Source organism: Harpegnathos saltator, unplaced genomic scaffold (assembly GCF_003227715.2).
Source record: "Harpegnathos saltator strain DR-91 unplaced genomic scaffold, Hsal_v8.6 scaffold587, whole genome shotgun sequence".
NCBI lineage: Eukaryota > Metazoa > Arthropoda > Insecta > Hymenoptera > Formicidae > Harpegnathos > Harpegnathos saltator.
The window spans coordinates 229,388-255,013 of record NW_020230412.1 but is presented as its reverse complement, the minus strand read 5'-3'; the positions used below and the strand labels follow the sequence as shown (position 1 = coordinate 255,013).

Here is a 25,626-nt window from a genome sequence, read left to right as displayed (position 1 = left end):
TCATTTTAATGTCCTTTCGTTTCGTATATGCGATTTGTATCTCAGGAACTGAAGTCTATACTCTAAAAAATATTACGTATTTGTGTTAAAACCGATCTTTCTTAAAATTTTTATATTAAACTCTTGACATATCAGAGTTTTCATATTTTGTCTATTGTGTTGTCTATCTTATGTTGAACGGGTATTCGACATTTCTGAATATTAAAAAATATAATATACATTCTAGATACAAGTATACAAAAATAAGAAAAACATCGTAATTTTGAAACGTAAATACTAATAAAAAACAAGAACAGATATGTGTTAATTTGACACATTATTGATGTGAATTTTACCGAAGAAACTTGTTCTATAAATATGTGTGTGTGCTATTTATGGCATAATATTAAATTATTCAACAAGTTCGTACGAATTTCTACGAATAAATTCAAAACAGATATTTCTGCACAATTAGGCACGACTTAATCCTGTTCGTTTTCTCGATGCCTTGCTGCGATCGAGAAGAGAAAAACAGTCGACACGTTATCGAATAAAGTTGCGACTAACTGTAAAAATATCGCTTTCGCATTTTTCGCAAAAGATCTCTACGAATTTACCGAACAAGCCGATATTCGTTCTCCCGTGTCGAATCAACGCACGAAAGTTGAACGAACCGTTTGGGGGACACGCAAAACGCGTTAACCTCGGCATGGCATTTTGTATCCCATATCGGGAATATTCATTACGTTACTTGGAAAAATGAGTACGGTAAAATCGAGAGAAATTCATACGAGGAAAAGAGCCGCGCGAGGCTCGCAGCATAGAGAAGTGCGAAGGAGCGGTCTCGGAGGAGATCGCGTAGTGAAAGTTTATACTCACGAGTATGAGATCTTGGACGAGATTCGAGATCCCTCGGTTGGCGATGACGAAGAACCTGGTGATGGGGCCAGGCACGGCCTCCTGCGTGCCGTCCGTCCTGCCGGCGGTGGCACCGGCGGATTGGTTTTGATTACTTCCGCTTCCGGCCACCAGCTGAAAAGATCGCAGACCGTTTGCGTTAGTCGACGTGCAGAGGGCAATCGGGGCACCTCCGGCTGAAAGCCCGTGGACTTTCACGCCCGGGACGAAGGCGCGACAAATATACAGATGTCTATGTAGCACATATACATATATATATATATATATATTTACGGGAATTGTAATTACAATCGTATGTCTGTTTGAGGATAACATATTTGCGGTGTGTATTGCAGCTCCACGTCCAGCTCCAGCGCTCCCGACACTACGGTGCTCTCTCTTACATGTCCTTATTCCTACTTGCGGCTACATACGTTACATCGATCCATCGATCTTGCTGCTACGATCCTTTACGTGCGCTCCTTCGGCTCGTGATATTATTGAGGCTCGCCTGCAGGGCGTCCATACGGTCCATGCGCGCTCGTCTGGCCAAGAATCGAGGCGCCGGCTGCGTTCAAAGGACAAACGGTTGTCTAGCCGCTCAAGTGAAAATGACCTGTGATTGGCGTATGCTCGTAGATCTACCAGTCACATTCATTCACCACGAGTCGCGCTCGTTTCAACGTTGTGTTCGCTGAACGCAGCAGGTGGATATAGGTCTGTTCTCTTTGGCTGAACTAGGTAGCATCTTTCGCCCTCGGGCAAAGACAGTGTGCGATCCAGTGTTGAAAGGGACCCAGTGCGGCTAAAGCGAACAGGCCTATTGTGAAGGAACACACACGTGCGAGATAATGCGGGAAAACACACACGAGCGGTTTGATGGATCTTCGATATGGACACCCTGCGTATGCGCCAGCGAACGGTGAATTCGCCGCAGCCCAAAATGGTGATAACAAAGTAAACCATACGCCATCGACGGACACCCGACGGTACGTGACTGCAGCTGGTGACTCACGACGCAAGCCTGCATCAGCCGGGACACCTCACGTTGACGTGTTCCGCGCGAATCCACCAGTTACAGACGCGTCGAGTTTGCGCATCGCGCGTGTGTGTGTGTGTACGTGTATACGTGTGCGGACCAATTACCAGAGATTTAAAATGCTACGAGATGCAAGTCTCCGCTTGGTGGACAAATCGGCAAGCGAACGATCCGATCGGCCGTCGTTGAGTCGAACGATCAGGTCGCTTCTCGCAAGCCGATCCGTCTGCCGACTAATCTGCGTGCGTTTACTTCCGGGTGCGTGTGAAACAAAGTCAAGTATAATGGAAACATGATAAAACTATGGCCGCTACGATATACGGTGCAGAGTACGAAGATCGCGGCAACGAGAGAATCGGCGCTGAAATCAAATTTCAGATCCCGAGTGAATCGGCCTGCCAGTACATCAACCGGTCAGTACGCCATATCAAAAAGTCTTTCTTGGTCAGTGATTGTCAGCGTTGCGTCGGGACCGTTGGCCGGGTGGAACGAGATGGGATGTGGAACGAGTGGACCAATGTAGCCGGTAAAAATATTCCAGAGTCGAAGTACTCGATTGGGCGCATTTGTCCAATCGGAAAACGCAACAGCGACTGGAAATGTTCACCGTTTCTGTGAAACTTGTTGCAAGTTGTTTCTTCGCGAGACGGAAAGATTTCGGGAAATTTTGGAAAATATCATTCGCGCGAGTGACGTGTCGCTAAAGAGAAAAATATAGAAATTGTCGATAATTTTTCACATTTTTCACGGGTCAAAATCTACTTTTGTATAAGCTATTCGAGTTCTACTTCAACTCCAGGACTGCAGAGGGATTTATCTCAAATAACAGCTAACTAGGGGTTAGGGATAATTTGTACAAATTACATGCCAAGACCTCGTTACATTAGACGTATGCAAAGTGCGCTGATGCAAAAGAAGTTGCAGCGGATGAGGAAGACACTTTCTTACATAGAGGAAACGACGGATTAGAACTCCTTACTGTGTGTCGCCGGTATTACTTCTCAGACATATACATATATATGCATGTACAACACAGATATTAGAGATCTTGATATGCAATTCATGCGCAGAGACAGACAAGATCGGCAGAGGCTCCGTACGAAGGAGGGAGAAAGAAGGCGGGAGGAAGAAGAGAAAGATGCCAGACACAGGAAGAAAACGTCGGTAACCCGTTCGGAGTAAGTCGTCGAGAGGGATTAAGTCACAGTGGCAGAAAGTAAGCGGAAGATTTCAAAACGAGTCCCAGGTGAGTCAAGGGTGCCGGGTGAAATAAAAAAAGAAAACAGAAATAAAGGAGCAAGGTACGGACATGCAGAGTGAGGTGCGATACGAGCGAGGTCTTTTGCCAAGTAAAGTCGTGCAGGAAGAGAGGAAATAGTGGCTCATTCGTTGTCGAGTAATAGGTGAGAGATCGGGACGATGACGGACAGACTACGAAGGTTCCGACTGTGCTACTTTAGCGTACAGTGATGCGGTTACTCGCGAGATATTGCAGAGACAGGCGTATCAGTAATGAAACATTACCCGTTAGGGAGAATCAAGACGGATCACTTCGATCTTTAGGGGAGTCGTGTGAAACTCCGACGATCGAGGTGAATTTCGAGTTTTCGTGCGACTGAAGGAGGCAAACTACATGCTGAGGACAAAACGAAGAAATTATGAGAGTAAAAGAGCTGTAAGAGAGCAGGCATGTACAGTGCGTTTTAGTAGAGTGGAATAGATATGGAGATACCAAGAAGTCGAAGAATAGAGAGAGAGAGACAGAGAGAGAGAGAGAGAGAGAGAGAGAGAGAGAGAGAGAAAGAGAAAGAGAGAAACACAGCTATCGAGCGAGTTCGATAAACCCGGTTGGTATTAAACACGTGCAGTACCAACCGTCGACGGTTCACATCACAATCGAAGAAAACATTTAATCTGAACATGACATATGTGCGTTACGTATCCCCTTGGGCAACGATAACGCGTTATACGCTTATTCTGATCATTATTTTCTTCAATCTTTAGAGTAGATTGTTCAGCGCAAGCCACTGTGTTAAAGTGTCACACCAAACAACCGCCATCCTCTAAAGAAATATTTACGACACACAGTATCTCACATAAGATTTGATTACATGCATCCAAATTGGTTCCACAAAATATGTTTCATATATGTATCATTATGAAAGAAATTATAATAATTTCATTTATTTTACATATGGATTCTCTCACTGATTTTTTATGTTTGCATTAACTAACTCGTTGTACAAAATACAACGCTGTTGCGAAATCGAGTTTACAAAAGAGATCATCCCTTTACGGGAAGATTCATGTTAGAGATAAAAATTACAAAACAAAAAAGTGAAAGCTTCAAACATCTTTGTATATCTTGTCTCAAACAGGATATACCGTTCCGATTTATCCACGCATTTGCAAACGCCAAATTTGGACGAGTATCAGCAAATCTATATGCTCGATTGAACCATGATATCCTTTCACAACGATGTCCCCTGAGAAATGACAAAGCGATCATCACCCGATCAATGCGCTGCCAATTGTCGACATACCGAACGGAGCATTGGAGGTTATCTAGGTGTATGAGAAGCAGTCGCGCGAACACGATTAATCATTGTTTTTCCTTATAGTTTGCTTGCGACACATATCTTCTTCCACGCTAATTATATACAGCTATGTAAAACAAGACCATACCGTTTCCTATTCACTCATATTCAATTTTGTCAACGTAGACACACTCGAACCGCAGTTCCTTGGGTTTCACATCCCTTTCTAGAAGCTGAACCAGAAGAGAGACCAATGGAACCGCGCTTAAAGTCGGCTCAGTTGTAGCAGTTAGACAGAGAGAATTTTGCAACGAAAATGTTATAAATTATCAAAAATTAAATGTTATAAGAATCAAAAATTATGAAGATTATAAATTACCAAAATTATAAAGCACATAAACCACACTAAGAATATTGTGAAAATTATATTCTATAACTATAAAAATTAAATTTTATAATGTTATAATATAACTATAAAAATAAATATAATTATATTTTATAACTATAAAAATAAAAATTACTATAAGTTACTAAATTAAAAAAATTACTAAAGTTTAAATTACAAAATTAAATTACAAAAATTACTATATTCTATTTTCTATAGCCAGAAGCAATGTCAATATTCTGTCTTAATTTTTTATCCTGCTGTAATGTACATGCTATTTATAACTTAACAACTTAAGCTTATTACCATGCAACATTTGCTTAGCAAGATCAATTATACTGGATATTTATTCTCATATTATCAGAATGCATGGTAAAGTAAAAAATAATTTTATAGAAGAGGGAAGAAAAAAGCTATAATTTCCTCTCCATGCAAGTTTCCGTTAGTCACGGTCCAATAAGTCGGTATGAACGATTGATCGAGGTGGGATCGAGCGCTTTGCCATTGGTCGGACGACACCTTTCAAGTCTGGTTCACGGATATGCTGAGAGGGAAAACATCTGGAGAAATATTTATTCGTTCTAATAACACACTTACTTGTACCAATTTCCATACCATTCTGACACTGAAGAAACGAGAAAGAAATTTTACGTCAAATAACAAAACATACGATTTTCTTCTGAATCGTAGCTTCTTCCACGGAAGAACAATCATTTGCTTTACCTAACTAAAAGAATCCGGGTTTGAGCAAACGCGTCATCAGTATCCGTCGCGAATAAATATCTTCCGTTTGCTTCCCTCAGCGTATACGATACCACGGGTCGCATGCCCTGAATTTCAAAACAATTTCGACATTCTTCCCGCGTGCGATTCGATGCGTAGCGTAGCGCGTGTATGCAGCGGAAAAACTCAATTCCCAGGAATTTTCCAGAGACACGAGTCCCCCCGCTGACCACCATCTCGGCTACGTTCCAAAGCGCGGCCGGAAAGAAGCGTCGAAGCCGTCGTGCGACAGGCAGCGCAGACATGTGAACCTGATCGCCTGGTTTATCGAAGAAGCTGATCGATCGCCGTAGAAGAAGAAAAAGCGCAGTCGCCGTATCTCCGTCGGCGGACACTTAGGCGTGTCGGAAGGATTTGGCGTACCGGTGGTGGAGTGCCGGCTCCTGGAGGGGCGGCTGTCGAGGGTGCGCCGGACGTCGGGGTGCCGCCAGTGGGATTAGCAGCAGCAGGGGCGGCCGGCTGCGCCGGGCCCACATCGCGCGAGGCGCTTAGCCCGAGCCCGAGGCTCTGTGTACCGGCCACGACACGGTACACCGTGCCTGCCGCTCTTGCCGCCCCGTCGGCCGCTTGCTAAACGAGAACAAACACGAGAATGTTCGTTTACTTGACGCTCTCTCTCTATCGGCACCCACCGCCATCTGGAAGAATCACGCGGGCCTCTCTTTCGCGCTCTTTCGCACGAGATACTCTCGCAACCATACCCGCCGCGATGCTCCTGTCGGCGCAGCCTGCGCGCCCTATCCTGGAAGTCCTGCAAATGTCGCTGGAAAGTGGTACGTTAAGAGCCCCGATGTCAGTCATCAGTAAACGAGCTACTGGGCGCTCGAGAGGAACCGAGGGTCGCTGGATCGCTCAGCGACGCTTCGACACACTCGGTTAGCTTTCCCGTCGTGAAAAATCAGGAAAGCCCGATCTCAGTCGACGCGTTCGCCGCGCGTGTGGCTACTCGTACTCTATACTCTGTCATCCCTTGTCACACGGGCGAAGTAAAGTAAAGGCCATCACACACAAATGAACGTAAGCAGTAAAGAAACTGACCAATCACAATTAATTATTCTCGTAAGTTTTCAAATGGCGTCCTTAAATTTCGATTGTGATTGGTCGATTTGCTCACTGCTTACGTCTTACTGCTTAAGTTCGTTTGTGTGTGATGGCCTTTAGCGCGGGGAAAGGCCAGCCCACGCGAGATATCGAGTGTTTTCGCGGTATCTTGCGCCGGTGTTTCATAAGTTCTCTCCTCGTGCGGACTTCGCTCGGTAAACAGATCTAATAGGTTATTAGGCGCTCGAGGACCGTCTACGTTGATGCATATTGAGCGCGGCGTTGCAGGTGTCGTCGGGGAATTCTCATAGCGAACATCCTCGAAGAACGAGTTTTTACTATGCCGCTAATAGCGCAGTTCTGTTGCTATTTATGGTTTCCTTTCTTTTTTTATTGTTGTTACAATCAATTTTGTTAATTTTAAACGTTGTCATCAGCATTTTGTCAGCCATTAACGAGTTGAGCGCCCTCTGAGGTGACATCACTGGAAATTTAACTATCGAATACTCTCAAATGAATGATTTGTTTTTTATATTATGTCGTTAATAGCAACTCCAGCGTTATTTTTGCATATATATTTTTTATTAATATTATGGTCAATTTTGTTAATTCTATTCGTCATCGTGTCATTACCGACCGTTGACGTGTCGAATGAACTTTACAGTAACGTCGATACACCGCTGGAAATTTAATTGTGAGATATTCTCAAGGAGTGATTATTTTTTTTTATTACGCCGTTCGTAGCGATATTGTGTTGCTCTATTCATATATTTTTCTTCTGTCAATGTTACGATAGACTTTATTCATTTTATTCGTCGACATCGTCGATCATTGACACGTTGAATGCCATCACCGGTGATTGGCAGTATGACACTATCGTTTTATTGAGTTACGTTTAAAAGCGCAAAGTTGGGTAACACTTAATATGTTTCTTTAGCTAAGTTGAATTTTAAGAATCAAAGACCCGTGAAATCAACTTAATTGAATAAAACGTTTCTTAATCGAAAAGAAACTCCATCAAAAGTTAGATTAAAATTAAATAAACTTGTCAAAATTAATTGTGCAAATTAATGTTTACATGTCTCTTACATAAATAACTTTTCAATCGTAAAATTACATGTTTGGTAATATAAAATTTACGCGGCATGATTGAGAGGTCTTTTGCCAAAAAATATCGACTGCTTTGCAAAGAACACCGATTCTTAGAGAAAAGAAAAATTTTATCAACATTATCTTTTATATCTTTTTTTATTTACCACTTTAAATCAAAAGTTAACTCTTCTAAAAAATGAACTGGGTAAGGTCAAAAGTTGTTAACTTTTTAGCTTTCGGCTTAATTCTCAATCGATTAACTAATTACCCAACTCTGTGTTTCAGTTACGTATAAAGTAGTGACAAAAACTCGTTGGAAAATCGGGCTCGGCCGATAGAAATCAGCCAGAAGCCAATGGAACAAGGTGAAAGAGGCACTCGTGCCTCGAATTACTCTCATTCACCACGTATATTCAGTCACCAATTAAGCTCTAGCACAACCTCAATTGAAATGAACGTCGTTGAATTTTTCCAATCCTACGCGATACTATGCGGAACGTCTTTTGACTGTCCGTTGCGCAACGGCGATTTAGCAACGCGTCCGATGCACAAGAATTTCGAGGCTTACTTATTAGATTGAACAACCGCGAAAAGAACAAATGGAGCATCGGTCACGTAGGCAAGTTTCTCGTTTTCTCAATCCGCCGGCCAGCCGACCGACCGGCCGGTCTGGAATATCGCTCGTAATCGCGTCGCTTTTTGCCGGGAAAGTGAATAACGACGGAGAGCCGATGGAAACGGTAATGCGATTTTCGCGCGGCGAAATCCCGGACGATTGCATCTGTCGCGACGGCGAAACTCGTTCCGCCGCGATAGACGACGTAGTCGCGAGCGGGAGGGGGAAAAAGAAGAGAGAAAAGAAAAATCGGAAAGAAACGCGGCGGGGAAAAAAGCAGCAGTCGACGGACAGCATCGTTAGCGCGCCGTTGTTGTTAATTGCAGCCCCTTCGGCTGCTTTGTTTTGGAAAACGCGATCTGCAGCAATGATTGGAAATTCCGTTCCGTCCGGAGAACGGCGACGTCTCCGGACCAGCAAGGGGAACGAAATCGCGTCAACGTGGAAACCGGTGCTAGGAAAGAACGGGGTCAGAGGTCACACGGGTATATCATCAGAAAGTTGATATCTCGCTTGATTGGCAAAGGAGCGTGTATTCTTCTACGGCAGGGGTTCCCAACCGAGGGTGCGGAAAAACATTCTTGAAGATGCGAGGAAAAGTGATTAGAATTAATAATGATTAAAATGAATTCTGGAATAATCCGGCAATTTTACCATCAAATTAAAAAAAATGTTATTAAAATTATATATTTTTTATTATTATAAAATTATATATTTTATATTATTAAGAATTGAATATCTTTTTTGATTTTTAACGTCTTACCTTAAAACCCTAACAACTAATTTTTACCATAAAATACGAATAATATTTTTTTGTAGGGAGCGCGAAGGTTCATTAATAAATTTTTAGGGGTGCAAAATACAAAAAAGGTTGGGAAACCCTGCTCCACGGTGAAGGTTGCTCGTATCATGTTGGAAGCGTCGCGCACAGTTGTTGACTATTCACTTGAATAGCCGTGAAAAAGATGCAGCTGAGCAAGATTTCACTGTGAAGTTACTTCAAAAAGTGATCGCGAAACGTTTATGAAAGTTTATGCAGTTTTACGATTAAATGATAGATACAACGTGTTTTGCTTTGGGAACTTTACTCGATAAAAATACCCCCGGCTTTGATAAAACATCTGAGAAACTATTCGTCTTGTTTTCTCTGTGTGAAAGATACGTGACAACCAATTCTATTTATGAAGTAAGTCGTTATAATCGCGTGATTTTGCTTCCAAATAAACAACAATTTTGTGTACGAACAACATAAAGCTAGTATTTTTTTCCTTTGCCTTGAAGAATGTAGGTTACATTAAGTGTACACGCGATGTTACCAAACGCCGCATATATCTTTCTTTTTTAATCGGTAAAGAATGTGACTGCCAGCCCCGATCTCTTCTGTCGCCAATAAACGATCCGCTTGCAGCTGATATTGCGTGTCGTTAGACTGACTGAATCATTAGTTATTTATCTCGGTTGTTGTAATCGCAACGAAACTGTCATGCATTGCACGCTCAAATCGTCTATTATCGCTACGACATTCCGCGTATCTCGCGATATTTCACTGGCGTCGCTAGCATATCGAGGATCTTCACGCGCAGACTTTGATCAAGGACATCAAATCGAATCCCGACTGTGGTAATAATTCTAGCGAGGCCGGGTCGTACCTAGGTCAGGAACCTTGGAATAGTAACCAGATAGGATAGCGCGGCTAAAGGCAATTTGGTTGCTCACTTTCACTGCCGTCTACAGCGACGCGACGGCGCCCTTGCGGTCTCGCCCGTTACTGGAATAGCAAGTGTTCTATCGCGATTTATTGCGATGCACGTGTGCGCGCGCGTGCGCGCGCATGCGCCGCGCATCGGGGCGCCGATCTATACGGAAAACAAATCTCAGCTCGTGCAACTGACACGGAGACTAAACGAAAACTCAATGGCGAAGAGTCATCTCTGTCATCGCGCTTGAACATTTCGTTTATAAAACGATCACAGATTGGTCTGTATTAGAAGTAACACGGTTTAACGGTGATTCAGAGAGGCAACTTCGAAAGTTAGTTCACACTTTAAGATTAAAAATATTTTTACACGTGCCATTTTATAGGGGCACACGTGACATTGCTATTTTCAAGAAAGGAAATTATAACTGAGAGATGATGACAAGATTTCTTCAATTTTCTTCGCACGTGTTCAAAATAACGTGAACAACGTTCCATTGTAATTCAAAATTTACTCGTTCTGTAATTTATAATAGGTAGTTGCGTTATAAAATGAGGAATTCATTGGAATCAGCAACTACGTGTAAATTGAAATATTATTTAATTTAATTTAATTAGTTGCTCGTACAATTAAAAAAAAGTGATCTTTCATTTACTAGCTGAGAGACGCGCATAAATGAAGCACTAATTGCAAAAATGAAAAATAATATTTTCATTTCTGTGCGATGTCGCGTGTATAATTCGTCTTAACTGCATTCCAAATTAATATGTATTACTTGTATAGCGAAATAAACTCATAGGAAAATAATTTTCTCCGATAAGTATTATTAAATTTTGATCGACCTCCTCGGTGTGCTACTGAATATTATCTTGAAACTTACTTGAAATAACTACTGCCTCTGCCCGAGAAGAAATGTTTACATATGAGTTTTACCTTTATATGGTCATGTATAATCATACATGTCTACAATGAGAAAAATGTTGCCGTATAAAAAAAATACAATTGAAGCAAATGCGTATCTTGTTTATGGCAACTCGTGAGGTTGATGCTTAACGAACAACGCTATTTTTTCCATTCAACAGCATTTTCTTCCATGTGGACATGCATAATTACACGTATGTTTTTATAGAAATAAAATCCATATATAGGTCATATATAATCACACATAATTCATATATAATCATAGCTGAATTTTTCACAATTGTACAGGGTGTTTAAAAAAGAGTGTTCAAGACTTTGGGGGCAGATAATATTCACAAAATGGAGGAAAAAAAGCCCTAATAAACATGAGTAGAAAAAATAATATTGTCGGAGTAACGAATAATTATTTATTTCAATTAAAACTTGTGACTTACTCGCTCCTGATACTTTTGTATTCTCTGATATAATTTATCGGTAAAAAAAAGTAAGGAATCCCTAAGAACATTCTTTCGCTCTTACGCTCTCAGAATGTGAACAAACATCTATACCTTTTTCCTCCATTTTGTGAGTGTTACCTACCCTAAAAGTCCCGAATCCTTTTTCTTTAAATACCCTTTATATAATCATCGTTTTTCCAGATGAATATACAGAAACTTCCTTTCGCGATCTTTCTTTCTGCAATCGAGTTTTCATCTGGCTCTCTTGGACGAAAGAGAATTCAATCGCACAAACGGAATTTTCTTCTTCGTTATCGACGCAAGGACGAGTCTTCTCGCGGTTTCCCACGAGTTGTACCTCCTCCTGCACAGCACCGCTATAAAGAACGACAAAGGAAGAACGGGTTTCCCCTTCTTCCTCGTCAAATGACCTCTACAGGGTCGACACGCGACTCACCCTGATAATGTCGAAGAGGAAATTGCCCGACCCAGCGCTGCCGCCGGCACCGCCGCCGAAACCGAAAAGGAATCTTTTGTTCCTATTCTCGTCGTCCTCCTGCGCCTCGACCTCGTCCAATGGCGCCAGCTCCTGCGGCGAGTTGTCGCTCGGCACTTCGTCCGCGAACTGCACTCGCACCTCGTTGTTCTGCGATTCCGCTCCGATCTCGTTCACTCGATTCTCGGACTCCGGGTTCACATCCTGCAAGAAGACGCGTGACTCTGGGTAATCGAGAATCGGCCGGCGAGAAGGACAACGGCTCGGACATCCCGCGACTTTGTTACTCGTTTGTGTGTCCGCCTTTTTGTGCCTTTCATAAAGACTTATCGGTTTGCCGGGTGACCGCGAGATTGCACTCGCGCTGCAAAACCGATCTATTACCGATCGATCGAATCGTCTCCACCACTTGGACTTGCGTCGAGCGGTGACGAGTAAAAAATCGAATAAAAATCTCGATCACGTGGCGCGGCTAATGAGGTCGTCCGCATATCTTTGAACTTCGCTAGTTTACGTTTGCGTCGACACGCATAAGAACGTCGTCTTGTTATAAATTATTCATGCCGTCGCAAGCGTGAGTTCTAACGAGTTGGCAAAAAATTTCGCTCACCTTCGGGATCGAGATTTTTCAATTCGCGTTGCAAGGGGCAACAGGGGCAACGAGCAATATGTGTCTTCATGCGAGTAACGACATTGTTTGTTTATTTTTTTGTTTCCGCAAATTAGCGATTATCACATAGATTAATTACACAGATTATCCGATTGCGATGTGGATTATGCTCTTGAGTGAGAGATGGCCTTATGATCTGTACACAGTGTGACGCATGCGAATTATATAAATAACGACGCACAGAAAAAGAAATCTCCGTTATTGTGTAACTGAACGGGAACATTGGTCGTCTGAACATTCAGCCGTGTTAAAACTCGACACCAGGACACAGACTGACGTGAGTGAAAGTCTCCGACGGGGATCTTTCCGACTCTGCGCGAAGATAAAAACGTTGGCTCGATTAACGCGACGAAGGGGGATGAGCGAGCCGAAGGCGCTTGCCCTCGGAGGGCACGCAGAATTTCCGGCTGGTCTACGAAATGCAAACTTCGCAGTTCCGGGGGTCAAAAATTCGATCCCCTTCGACACAGAAACGCGCTCGATTCGTTGCGCGCCGTCGCGTTGATTCAGTCGATCTTTTTTTTCTTCGTGTACGACCGGGCGCCGGAAAATTCAGTTACACTAACGGACTTGTTTCTTCCGCGTACGTGTGTATGTGTGTTCTGTGTATGGTGCATAGCATAATCCTATGTGCAAAATCTCAAGCGAAATTACTGATTATTAACAATGGCGCACACGCTGCGTGAGATTGTTACGACAAACACTCTGTGCGTGTTATATCACGTGGCAGAATTAGTTATCGGATCGCTAAGGATGCGTCTCATGAGAAATAATCGATCTAGTGTCGATTGTTGGTCGTATGATCGCGATCGTGTGATCTTGAAGGTGACAAGCAGCTCGTTCTCGAAGACCGCACGCTGGATTGACTTGTTAACGTTCAGTGCAGAAGCCGATGACGTGGTTGGTACGCGAAAAACGAAGATGGCGGCGGAGGTTCGAGGTGATTCCACTTGTTTGACGAAAGATTCGGACCGAGATTAGTTTCAAAGCCCGTCCACTTGCTGGTGATTGAAACTGTCTCGGCGTCGTAAAAATTGAAGGACGTGAGACATGAATGAAGGAATGAAGTCTCCTCCCGAAAGTACTTTCAAAGTGAGATGGACGAAGAAGAGAGAAGAAGAAACAGAGTAAAAGTCGAGTAGACAGAGTAGAGTTCTTGAGCGAAGAGTAGCGAAAAGCTTGAGTTTTGCGAATAAAAATCACAAAGAAGGATAAACCTGAAGTATCAAGATGAAGAAGATGCCGACGGTGATATAAAATTTTCCAACGTGACTTTTCGCTATATATATTATAATATTTTTTTCAAATTAACCAATATAACCAGTAAGTAAGAATAAAGTACAGTAAAAATAAATAATAATCCTCTTAAGAAAAGATTAAATAATCTGTATATAAGAGGGAATTTGTATTAAAATCAATAAGATTTACATTATACATACATATAGCATATAATTCCTCTAACTTTAAGAATAATGCGTTTATAATATTTTCCTCTTAATTTTAAAGGAATCCTCTTGAGGTCATATATAAAAATAAAATCTTCTAAAATTTAAATGATTCCGTTTGTTCTGAAATTACTTTCTTTTGGGTGTACTTTTAATTCTTCAAATATCTTTCCTCTCAGTGCGGGAATGACAGCCATTTTCTTAATTCTTCATGCTCTTTAACTTCAGCTGATGAATCTAAACGATTCTCTGCAATGACAGCGAAACGAGTATTCTCCTCGATTAAATTCGAATCTACCGAGATTCCGCTGATACAGCATATTAAATTATTCTTTTCACGAGCGATAATGGCTGAGATCCTAGAGCAAATGAGTCAATAATATCGATAACAACGTAAACGATAATCGACCGACACGACTGATTGTTGAATAAATAGGAAGAGATACGAAGAGGAAAAAACGAGAAACAGTAAGAGAGAGAAAGAGACAGAGAGAAGAACAGAAGAAGAGACAGACAGAGAGAAGTTAGCGATGAGACGAGGATTGAGAGAAATATTTACGAAAACGTGCGCATATGGCCGCGGCAGTCCTAGTTGCGCGGTGATTTAGCGTTCACCAAACCCTTCGATCGGTCCGCCCGGTCGAGCCGATCGAGTTCGTCGACCTTCCATTCGACGACAATCCTCGCTGCTCTCACGAGCAGCACCCAACGAGCGGTTAGCACACAAAATGCACGAGCGGACACCGTGGCCGCGGCAGTCCTGAATGCGCGGTGATCCCTCCCGGCTGGTGAGTCCTCATGATCCATGACCTTGCTCGAAAATTTTACCGAGCTGTTGACCACGAGTGGTCACAATGTAGTGGTGACTTCGTTGTCGGCCTCCGGTGGTATCATCGTCGTCGCGGCGTCGGTCGTCGTAGACGCCGCCGTCGTTGTCATGGCGTCGTCTACGCCGCCTCTGCTCTCCAGTGACGTCATTGTCGTGGAGGTTACGCCGCTACTCGAGGAGGTGTTCGTCGATCCTTCAGTCACGTCTTCCTCGTCCGGCGGAAACGTCGGCAAAGTGAGCGACACTCTAGGGTGGTTCGAGTCGGACGACATGCTCGCATCACTATTGTCCTCATCGTCGTTGAAGTCGTCGTCGTCGTCATCGAAGGGCGACTTGCTCGTTGTGGTGCTCATCCGGCCGCCGCCGCCGCCGAGGATATTACGGAGGACGACTGGACCAAGGGCGCGAATGATTTCCGCGACAATCATGTTCACCTTCTCTTCTATTCTCTAGAAAATAACAGGCCTTAGCTGAACAGCTCCCTCTCTCTCTCTCTCTCTCTCTCTTTCTCTCTCTCTCTCTCTCGCTCTCTCCTTCAGCGCAGCTCGATCCTGCTTCGTTCTTTCTTTTTTTACTGTGGGAGGACTGCGAGATGTTTGTTTCGCTTAATTGGCCGTGATCGAGGTGTGATCAAGATGACTATGATATCGATCCGACGGCAGTGAACGTCGATCTGTCGATCTATGAATGATGGCAGTCTCGTGCGACCTGTCTCGGTCTTCTGCAGGGATTTCTTGTCTTACTTTTTTTTTCCCCGCAGTTTCTCCTCCCGTCCGTTTCTGGATGTTCGTAAATAGCGAATGCGAATGCGAGCGGTCGCCGTCTCTCGAGGGTTCAAATGTCGACGGTCGTGGGTCGCCGTTTGGTTTACTCTCGTCTCGCACCATCTAGCCGGTCGTCTTACTTTCTTTACGTACGACTCACGAGGAGAATTGTTTTCACCGCTTTTACGCAACGCATCGGGGCCGCTCGGTGGAGCGTGCACCTTCCCCGCGCGAATTCTACAGGCAGGATCCGGGGTGCTTCCGTTATCAGTGCGACCGCGTCGCGTCGCGTCGCGTCGCGTAATTGTTGGGAAAATCTCGCCGGGAAATTTCGACATTCCGGCTCGCGGAATCGCCTCAGAGCCGCGCTCTTTTGTAAGCATCATTGTTGCTAAGGGCCAGTCGCCATTATGACATGCAAGCGCATGCGTGGAGAGGCCGCCGGCCGGCGCAAGCGTCGCTTGCTAACGAGAGAAGTGAAGAAAAGAAAGATGTCAGGCAGCGGGTTATTAGTTAAATTGGGAAGTCGTTTCCCGGGCGATTCAATGGGCAATGGGCAATGGGCGCAACCGGCTGGAATTTCAAGCGTAAGAACGAGACTTTCCCGAGAATGCCCGCTTTTTGCGAGTGGCATGTCCCTGCTGCCAGCCAACGATTGCGCGTCTCAGCGTGTGGCGCAATTCCTATTGGAAACGAGGCACTCTAACGAAACCTCCCTCCCCCTCGGCTCGGTCAACGAAATTGCGGACGGAATTTGCAAAAAAGGTCGTCCAGCTGAGCGGGCCGAAGTCAAGTACCGAGGCTCTGAGGAGAGAGGGCAGAAAGAAAGGATTTCACGAGGCCTTGGTCGGGATACATCGCGGTGCTCAACGGCGAGAACAACGCCGGACGCATCGCCGTCCTGTATGCTTTGTCGTTGTGCGATTCGGTTGTTACACGAGGCGTGGAGCACAGAAGAACACGAGCAGTGAAATTGAGGCACAAAGTCGAGGCGCGGACGGTTGATCCGATTAGAACGACTCCAGGCGCCAACCGTGTTCGTTTATCGTCTTAATGAAAAGACAGTAGCAGGAATAAGTCACGCTATTACCGCGATTACTCGTTGCGAACACGCTTTTCTTAGCGCAATTATTTCAATTATATTCTGTGCAATTACAGTCACGCGTACTAAACATTTTCCACTCATTAGAGAGAAATACAAGCTGGTAGACGAGGGCTTTTTTCAAGCTACGTGTACAGTCATAGGCGTAGACATCGGAAGCGCGACGGCGCATGTGAGATGCTCCCGAGCGATATAGGGTGTTCGAAAAGTACACGACAAGTCTAAAGCTAGCGACTAACTTCTCGTCTAATCCCACGGGGTGAAAAGAAGGCGTGAACAAGTTTTAAGGCTATTGACAATATTTACATGACGTTATCGAGAAACCATCGACTTTAGCCGATGCTGATCTCATCCTGGCTGCTATAAAATGTCTACAGACATTTGTCATACAGACAGATTACGATTTCCTCAGGACTATGAGACTTTCATGAGATATACAGGGTGTTTAGAAAAAAGGCTCAGAACTTTAAGGGTAGATAGTACTCACAGCACGCAGGAAAAGAGTCGTAATATGTCGTATGAGTTAAAAAATTAATGTTGTTAAAATCATGAACAATTATTTATTTTAATTAAAGCAAATGACTTGCTCGCTTCTAGTGCCATGAAATGCATTGCTGCCATTTTTTAATTGGAGTAATATAATGTTATTTTTACCTTACTGTGAAAACTTTATAATAGCTCTCTGCAATTGTTCACCGTTCACGAGGATATGTAATTAACAATTGCTTGATGAAGCATGCGTATAAATGTTTACATTCGATGTTTGTTTACATTGCGAGCAAGAGCGAAGAGACTTTTTTTAGGGAATCTTTTAAAGCGCGGGGAAGTATTCTCCTCATCGATAAATATCATAGACAAATTACATCAAAGAATATAAAAGCACCAGAAGCGAGTAGGTCACTCGTTTCAATTAAAAGAACTAATTGTTTACAACTCCGACAATATTAATTTTTCGATCTATGTTTATTAGAATTCTTTTCCCCCATTTTGTGAGTATTATCTACTCTCAAAATCTTGAACTCTTCTTTAAACATACTGTATAATGGAATACGTTAAGACACATGGACAGAAGTGTCACTTGAACGTTATATCGAGAGAGGCCATATTCCAACTTCATCATTTGGCTTTCCATCCGTTCTTCGCGCCAATCTTTGCTAATCGCCGGCGATATACACAATCTTTCCCACGAAACAAGTCTACTTTTCGACTGGGATCGACAGCTGTGCGATATATCGCAGTTTACTAGGTTGCAGCTGGTGCCAACGGGTTCTGCGTTTCCGATACTTTTATACAAATAGACATGTTCATGGTTGTTGAGACGGTGAACGCACTCTTTGCTACATGTTCTCACGGATTATCGAACATGTGGAGACAGACCCGTGTGGATACGTTTCATATTTTTTCGGACACCCTATATAGTTTGGGAACGACTCGCATGCGCCGTTGCGCTTCTAACAGTCGTGTTACGTGATTTTTAAATCTCTGTCTATCACTTCGCACTACATCTCCCTAGTTAGTGCAATAAGTGCATTGATCGATTACATTCGAGAGTTATCGAGAACGTAAGATCGTCGCGTTGAAATTCTCGACTGCGATTGGCCGACTCGCTTGCCCATTTGCGCGATTAGCGAATAAAGAAATCAATTACCATACTAGTGAGAATCACGGAAATATTATAATAATTGTGAATAATTAAATAAATAAAGGAATTAGAAAATTTGGAAAATATGCGCGTAACACTGGATTCTTTTCTTTAAATCAATGTCAAGTGTAATATAATAAAACGGATCAGGAACGTATAATTTTGGTGATACATTTTCGGCGAGAAATCGCGATTTAAAAATTTCTTCCGTATTCATTTTTCTTGTCCTAACGTGCCTTCAGCTTCTATTTATAGAAATTGAAAAGATTATTTGACAGGTGTGCCCGCAAATGAAGCAAATTATATCAAACGAACAAAAGAACAGGAGCCGAAAAGCGCCGGCCCTTGTTTGCGTTTTATACAACTTTAATTTTGAATTTCGTTTCTATGACGCAAACGGTGTAGTTTTTCTGCATACCACGTGACGGCGTTAGGGCGGATTCGCACTTTGGCAAAAGAATAGAAGGCAGAAGCCAAGAGAGTGAAGACGGGGAGAAAATCTCTCGCAAGAGAGAAGCAGACACTATCAGCGCAGCTTTCGACCGGATGCTGCCTTTCTGTTTTCTGTTTTTCTGCCAAGGTGCGAATCCGCCCTTATGCAATTTCCGACCTTACGCGCAAATTCGCGATGCTCTGTTTGCCGCAAAACCGTGAGAATGGTACCGGTAAAACGTGCGCGCGATCATTTCCGTGCTCTCTTTTCCACGAAAGAACGAAAACTCGTCCCGGTCCGAAAATAAAATGCGATTCGAATACGCAACGCGAGCGAGCGAGCAAACAGGGGGTAAGCCGTAAGCCAGATTAGCGGTCGACTCACAAATCGCATACGTTACTTTCTCGGTAAGAATGTCGAGTTAAAAGGCCGCGTATTCAGCAGTGGGGCGCTTTGCCACGCGGATCCGCTCGAAGATCACGACGCGAAGGTGACGTCCTGGTCACGAAGCGAGTGAGTGTCAGAGGTGCATCGAGTGAGGGTCAACCGGGGATGCGTTCTCAAGGATGTCGCATTGATCCTTGATGGCTGCGAGTGCTCGTAAGTCGACTCAAGAGAGCCGATAAACGAGCGAACGCTCATTTCTGCGCAGCCTTGTATTCATGAAAGGCCGCTCGGCAAGCGCGCGCGCACTCATGTGTCGGTCTAGTCCTGGTCTTCTGCAGGATTTCTCTGTCACGTTTCTTTCATTTTTCTGTTTTTTTTTCTTTTGTTCGTTGTCGTACCGACAACGTGTCTGCTCACCTGCGAGACCTCCGGGAAGATCTGTCGTAGGATGCCGATTGTCCGTTTGCTCCTCAGGGCCGCCTCACTGTCGGCTTCGGCCATCACCAGCCGATCGAGGGCCTGAAAGAAAGTTTCCTATTGGCCCCGCCGTACGACAATGCCTATCCGAGTAGAAATTCCGAAAGACCGTGTTCGCCGAGCTACGTAGGTAGCTGATTTGTGTCCAAACTTCGCTACTGGTTAATAATGCAGCGCTCGCTTTTCCCAGTGAGCGTTATATAAATAAAATAGCTGATAGAGAGAAAAGAAATTGAGAAATTACGAGTTCAATAAGGAATAGAAAATTAAAACATTACATTTCTGAAAAGAATCATAATCAATCGCTAGATGATGACGTCCACCTCTTCTAATAAATATTGTATGAATAAGATAGTTGATGGCTCTGGATAAAAGAAACTGGAAATTGGAAAAGTATATTTATGAGAAAAGTCGTAGTTTAACTTTCCTCGTAACTTCATTAACTTCTCGACAAAATGATGTAACACTCACTTCTTCCAGTGAGCGTTGTACAAATAAGATAGTCGATGACTAGATAAAAAAAATTGGAAAACAGCGAGTTGAAATATTAAGAAATTGAAGGTTAAGAAATTACATTTTTTAAAAAATCGTAATCAATTGTTAGCCAATTTATTTCTCCTAATAAGTGTTATGTAAATAAATTTACTAACGATTAGACAAATTAAATTGCAGATTAAAAAATTAGGAAATTACAATTATGAGATGAAGAATCATAATTGATTGTCAGCCAATAATAACACTCACTCTTGCAGTTTTTAAATTTTTACATAATAAAACTTTCAATTTTAATTCACTAGCCCACAATTCTCTAAAGTGTTAATAGCGACGTAGTATCTAGATTATACTATTTTAAGATAGAAGATAATAACTAGAACATTTAATCTAGCCTATAATAGTTGACTACTAGCTCTTATAAACAAAGTCAATTAGTTAATTCCTACTTGAGTTTTCACGACAAAGGTGCTGTTTCTTTACTGATCGTGAGTGGAAAACGTTGCTCAAACTTTTTCACCGGTGAATTCGAGGATTTCGTGGATTTTAAAAGCGCAAGACGAGACTTTGTTCGGTGAAATTTGAATGTCCAACGAATATCAACATTCTGCTGCAGCGAGCAGTACTTTTGAGCGGTAGTAGTTACGTAGTAGCTGCATACCTCTTCGTAATTATGCAAATATTTAAACACGAAAAATATTCAAGCTGGTGAGAGCCATACAGAATGTTAATTATTATTCACATATTCGCGCAGTTATGTATAATCATTTCTCCGGGAAGTCGAAGGTGTCGACAAGTCATAAACATATTACACATATCGAGAAACTTTCTCGTCTTCGAGGATTTTTAACGTGCACACAGGGCATTAATTAATAATCACTCTTCGACATCGAACCGACCCCGTATTCCGATAACATTATTTTATATCAATCCCGATATTTCCAAATTACTCGAAAATTTCTTTACTGCTGGTTAACTGAGGGATTTTTAAACATGAATATCAAGGAAAATGAGTTTCACAGCAATTATCGGAAAATATCATTGCGAACCGGTTAAACATCTGTATTTTGTTGATCGCCAGACAAAAAATGAAGAGTTTTTTCGAATATCGAATATGTTAGTGGGGATGAAAAATGGATCTATTTCGATAATCCCAAACAAAAAAATTATGGGTTGATCCAAGCCAACCAGCAATATTCATTTCGAGGTGCAATATTCACCTAAAAGTATTATTTTAGTTAAAAAGTATTATTGTGTATTTGGTGGGATCAAGAAGGTGTGTACTATGACTGTTAAATCCGAATGAAGCTGTCACCGCTGATCATTATCGACAACAATTGTACAAATTAAAGCGAATATTGAATAAAAACGATCACCAATCGCGAGTAAACGATGCAAAGTAATTCTTCTTTACGACAATGCTCCATCTCATGTTACATTATCAGTGAAACAAACGCTATTAGAGCTGAGAAGAATGGGAAGTCTTAACGTACTCTGCATATTCTCTAGACTCCATCCGATTATCATTTCGAAGTGCGAAAATTTATTGAAAATTGGATCAACTCCAAAGAAGAATCTTCTTATCGTCGCGGAATCTATCTCTTTTCAGAAAGATGGGAATATAGAAAACGAAGGAAAATATTTTGATCGAGATATTCGTTCATTATCTTACTTAAGTAAATTAGTTTTTGAGAAAAAGCCCACAAAACTAAATCACACTTCTAACAATATATATTATCGGTTATATAAAATTAAAAAAAAAATTAAAAATCATAGTAAAAACGCTGGAATATCACAATTATAACCGTGTTGCAGATGTTTATAGTTCAAGCAATTATCTGCTGACGTTTAATTGTTAGATCTGTGCAGTTATTCTTTTTTTCATCCCAAATTAAGTTGTCAACGAAGAAACGAACTAAACTGCCCTTTCATTAAATGATACTGCACTCATCTCTGAGAAAATGTTACGAATAAATATCGAAATCTCTCTGTGAAATAGAAAAATATAACGCATCAAGCGGGTCACTCAGGCTCGATAGGTATATTATTAATTTCATAATTTATTTTTACGAGGTTACCTGCTCACTAATTGAGACATTCACTCTAAATTGTGAGAATTTGTATCAGGTTTCTCCAGATACTCAATCAGTGAGAAACGACTAATAGGAACCAAGGTGAATTGACGGTCGCAATTAATTAATTACACAATATCCGCCGACCTTGTTATCCCGCAACAATAATTAATTAACCTTGGCCGTTAATCTGCGTCGGCTCTTATTAGTGATCTTCGTAAAGAAGTTTTTCAACATATAAAAATCGAGATAATATGCTGAAGAATCTCATACTCCTCTACAATTTCGAAAAGTGTCAAATAATACTCGATCGCACCGTCCTGCCTTTCTCTCCCGCTTCTTCGACGTAATCAATTGTGCATCGCGCCACTTAGTTATTAAAAGTGCGGCGTTAAAGTATCGCAAAGCGTAATAGTCTCTATGACAAATCAGGAAGAACCGAAACGCATAATTCTCTTCTCGCACGAATAGGAAAAGCGCGATAAAGTTCGCCGCAGAGTTCGCGCCGAGAGGTGTATGAAGGTAATTGTGCTGTGCAACGATCTTCATGCTAGATGGTAATTGTGTTTTGCAACGATCTTTACGTTAGAGTAGATAAGAAATCAACTTAGCGCCACTTACTGCAGCCAACAGCCAGTTCCGCCGGGTGTCCCATTAGCTGTTTGACCGTAAGACGCTTCAACAATGTCTTTTGGCAGTTAAATGAAATCGAGAAACAGAGAAGCTCGATAGGAAACGTCACGGTCGCGATCGGTCGGCTTCGTATTTAATCACAAGAGATAACGCGAGATTCGGCGTTAACCCTTGAAGGCTGCTGCGAGCGAAATTTTACCTCATGCGAATTTTGTTTCGGTCTTACTGAAAAACATTTGTAACGTCGGGCTGCGAACAATAACTTCTCTGCTTTTCATCTAATATTCAATCATAACAAAACATTTAATTGCATCAGTTTGACTTTTTTGATTTCTAAAATAAAAGAGCTGTACTGGAGTGGAGAATTTCTCACGTGATTCAACGTGATTTTCTTTGATAGCTTTTAAAGGTTGATTGTCAACCCTGACCTCGATTGTTCCGGGATAATGACGCAGGTGCTAATGTCATGTGAGTAATATTCTTATGAGTAATATTCTCATGAACGCCTGCTTGAAATTCGAAAGGCGAAACTTTGGCTATACTTTGAATATATTAAACCAATTATGAAACACCCATGATGATTCCGCGCGAATGACACACGTGTCCATTTCCGCTCGTGAAGGTCGCGGAAGAAAGACTCCGGCATGTTTTATTTCGGCGGAATCGGCGAGATTTAACGCGCGACACGGCAACTTGGTCTCGCCATTAATTTCGAATAAAGTCTCGGTCGAACTAATCGAACCGTGCGATTGGCCGCTGAGCGGCCGTCCGATTCGGACATTGCTCAACTCTCGTGTGCTATGGTTCACTTTCCCTCGTTCGCGCGAGCGCTATCTCTGCGACACTCGTCCCCTGGGCGCTCTCTTCCAACTTTCGGCCGGATTATTTCGCGTGGCGATTCGGTTTCTACAAATGCTCCAACGTATAGTCGTAATATTGAGAGAAAGAGCCGACAGGAAAGGTCAACTGGCATAGCGATGATTAATCAACGCTCTCGGCGCTCGATTGATTTTCTCACCGGCGTTAGAAATCGATAAATAAATAATTACTCGCATCAAATTTTAAAAAGAATTAAAAATCACAGTAAAAACGCTGGAATATCATAATTACAATCGTGTTACCGATAGCTACAGTTCAAGCAATTATTTGCTGTACAGGGTGCTTAAAAAAATTTCAGGACTTTGAAAGCAGATAGTGATCACAAAATGGAGGAAAAAAGTCCTGATAAACATAGGTCGAAAAGTTAATATTGTCGGAGTTATGAACAATTATTTACTTTAATTAAAGCAAGCGACTTACTCGCTTTTGGCGCTTTTGTATTCTCTGATGTGATTTGTCTACGTCATTTATCGGTGAAGAGAGTATTAAAGCTTTAAAGGAATCCCTGAAAAGATCCTCTAGATTAAATTACACTTCTAATATATTATCAGTTACTCGCATCAAATTTCAAAAAGAATTAAAAATCATAGTAAAAACGCTGGAATAATCATAATTATAATCGTGTTGCCGATAGCTACGGTTCAGGCAATTATTTACTGACGTCTAATGATTAGATTTGTGCACTTATTCTTTTTTTCTTTCCTAACTAAAGTATCAAGAAGAAACGAACTAAACTGTCTTGTTACTAAATGATACTACACTTATTTCTGAGAAAATATTACAAATAAATATCGAAATCTCTCTATAAATTAGAAAATATAACGCAATAAACGGTTCACTCAAGCTTTTCGAGTTCGATAGGTATATCATTAATTTCTTAATTTATTTTTACGAGGTTACTTGTTCACTAATTGAAACGTTCACAAAAGTTCCTTTACTCTTGCTCGATGTAAACAAACATTTTCTTCCCATTTATGTGCATTCTTCACTAAGCAATTGTTAGTCTCATATCCTCGTTGCAGAAAGTTATCACAGTTTTCACAATACGGTAAGAATGACATCGTATTATTCTAATCAAGAATGCATTTCACATATGGCCGTACATCAGAAGCGAGTAAGTCACTTACTTCAATGAAAATAAATATTGGGTTGTAAAGAAAGTGATTGCCGATCTTTTTGAAGAAGTGAAAGATGATTTTTTCACAGAAAGTGAAAACTTTATTCAGTTATGTATTGACTATTTTGTTCCAACACTTTTAACCATCTTTCAACCAGCTTCATAATTCATAGGAGGTCTTGTGCCTATTGGCCAAAAATTGAACCAAGTGATTTTTCGTATCTTCATTTGAATCAATGTTTACACCATTCAAATAATTCTGCAGAGACCGGAACAAATGGTAATTTGATGGTGCAAGATCAGGTGAATATGGTGGATGTGGCAATACATCTCAACTAAGCCTCCAATAATTTTTGACGAGTCATTAAACTTGTGTATGATTTTGCGTTGTCATGGTATGGAGCACTACACCTTTCCAATCCTACCACTGACAGAATAGCCTTTTTTAATAAATATCTGCTTTCGACATCGATTGAGCTAGTTCACTTTGCCTCGACTATGATCGTTTTCGTTGAACATTATTGATTGGTAGATGATCCACTTCTTATCGCTGGTTATCATGCGTTTCCAAAATGGATCGCTTTCCTCACGTTTCAGTGAATCGCAGATGTCCATATGTTGTGTGTGAGACGAATTTCTTTCAATCCAAGTGGCACCCAAATATCGAGTATTTGAATGAAGCCACATTTTTTTAAATGGATTGCAACATTTGTATATGACGTATTTAATGCCTCTGCGATTTCTCGAGCGGTGGAACGACGACT

At 41.9% G+C, this 25,626-nt stretch overlaps 1 protein-coding gene across 4 annotated transcripts in view; it reads right to left on the bottom strand.

Moving 5' to 3' along the window:
- LOC105192454 (uncharacterized) overlaps positions 1–25,626 on the bottom strand; it is a 42,218-nt gene that overhangs the window by 8,731 nt on the left and 7,861 nt on the right. Inside the window, exons 3-6 of one of the 4 annotated variants that reach the window (XM_025304039.1) lie at positions 19,610–19,711; positions 11,882–12,124; positions 5,984–6,190; positions 859–1,011 (exon numbers count right to left, since the gene is read on the bottom strand). In XM_025304039.1, coding sequence (XP_025159824.1) covers positions 859–1,011; positions 5,984–6,190; positions 11,882–12,124; positions 19,610–19,711 — 705 coding nt within the window. Of the gene's footprint in view, positions 1–858; positions 1,012–5,983; positions 6,191–11,881; positions 12,125–14,863; positions 15,314–19,609; positions 19,712–25,626 lie in introns of those variants that run through there. The other 3 variants (XM_025304040.1, XM_019845671.2, XM_019845673.2) reach the window with 3 other exon arrangements.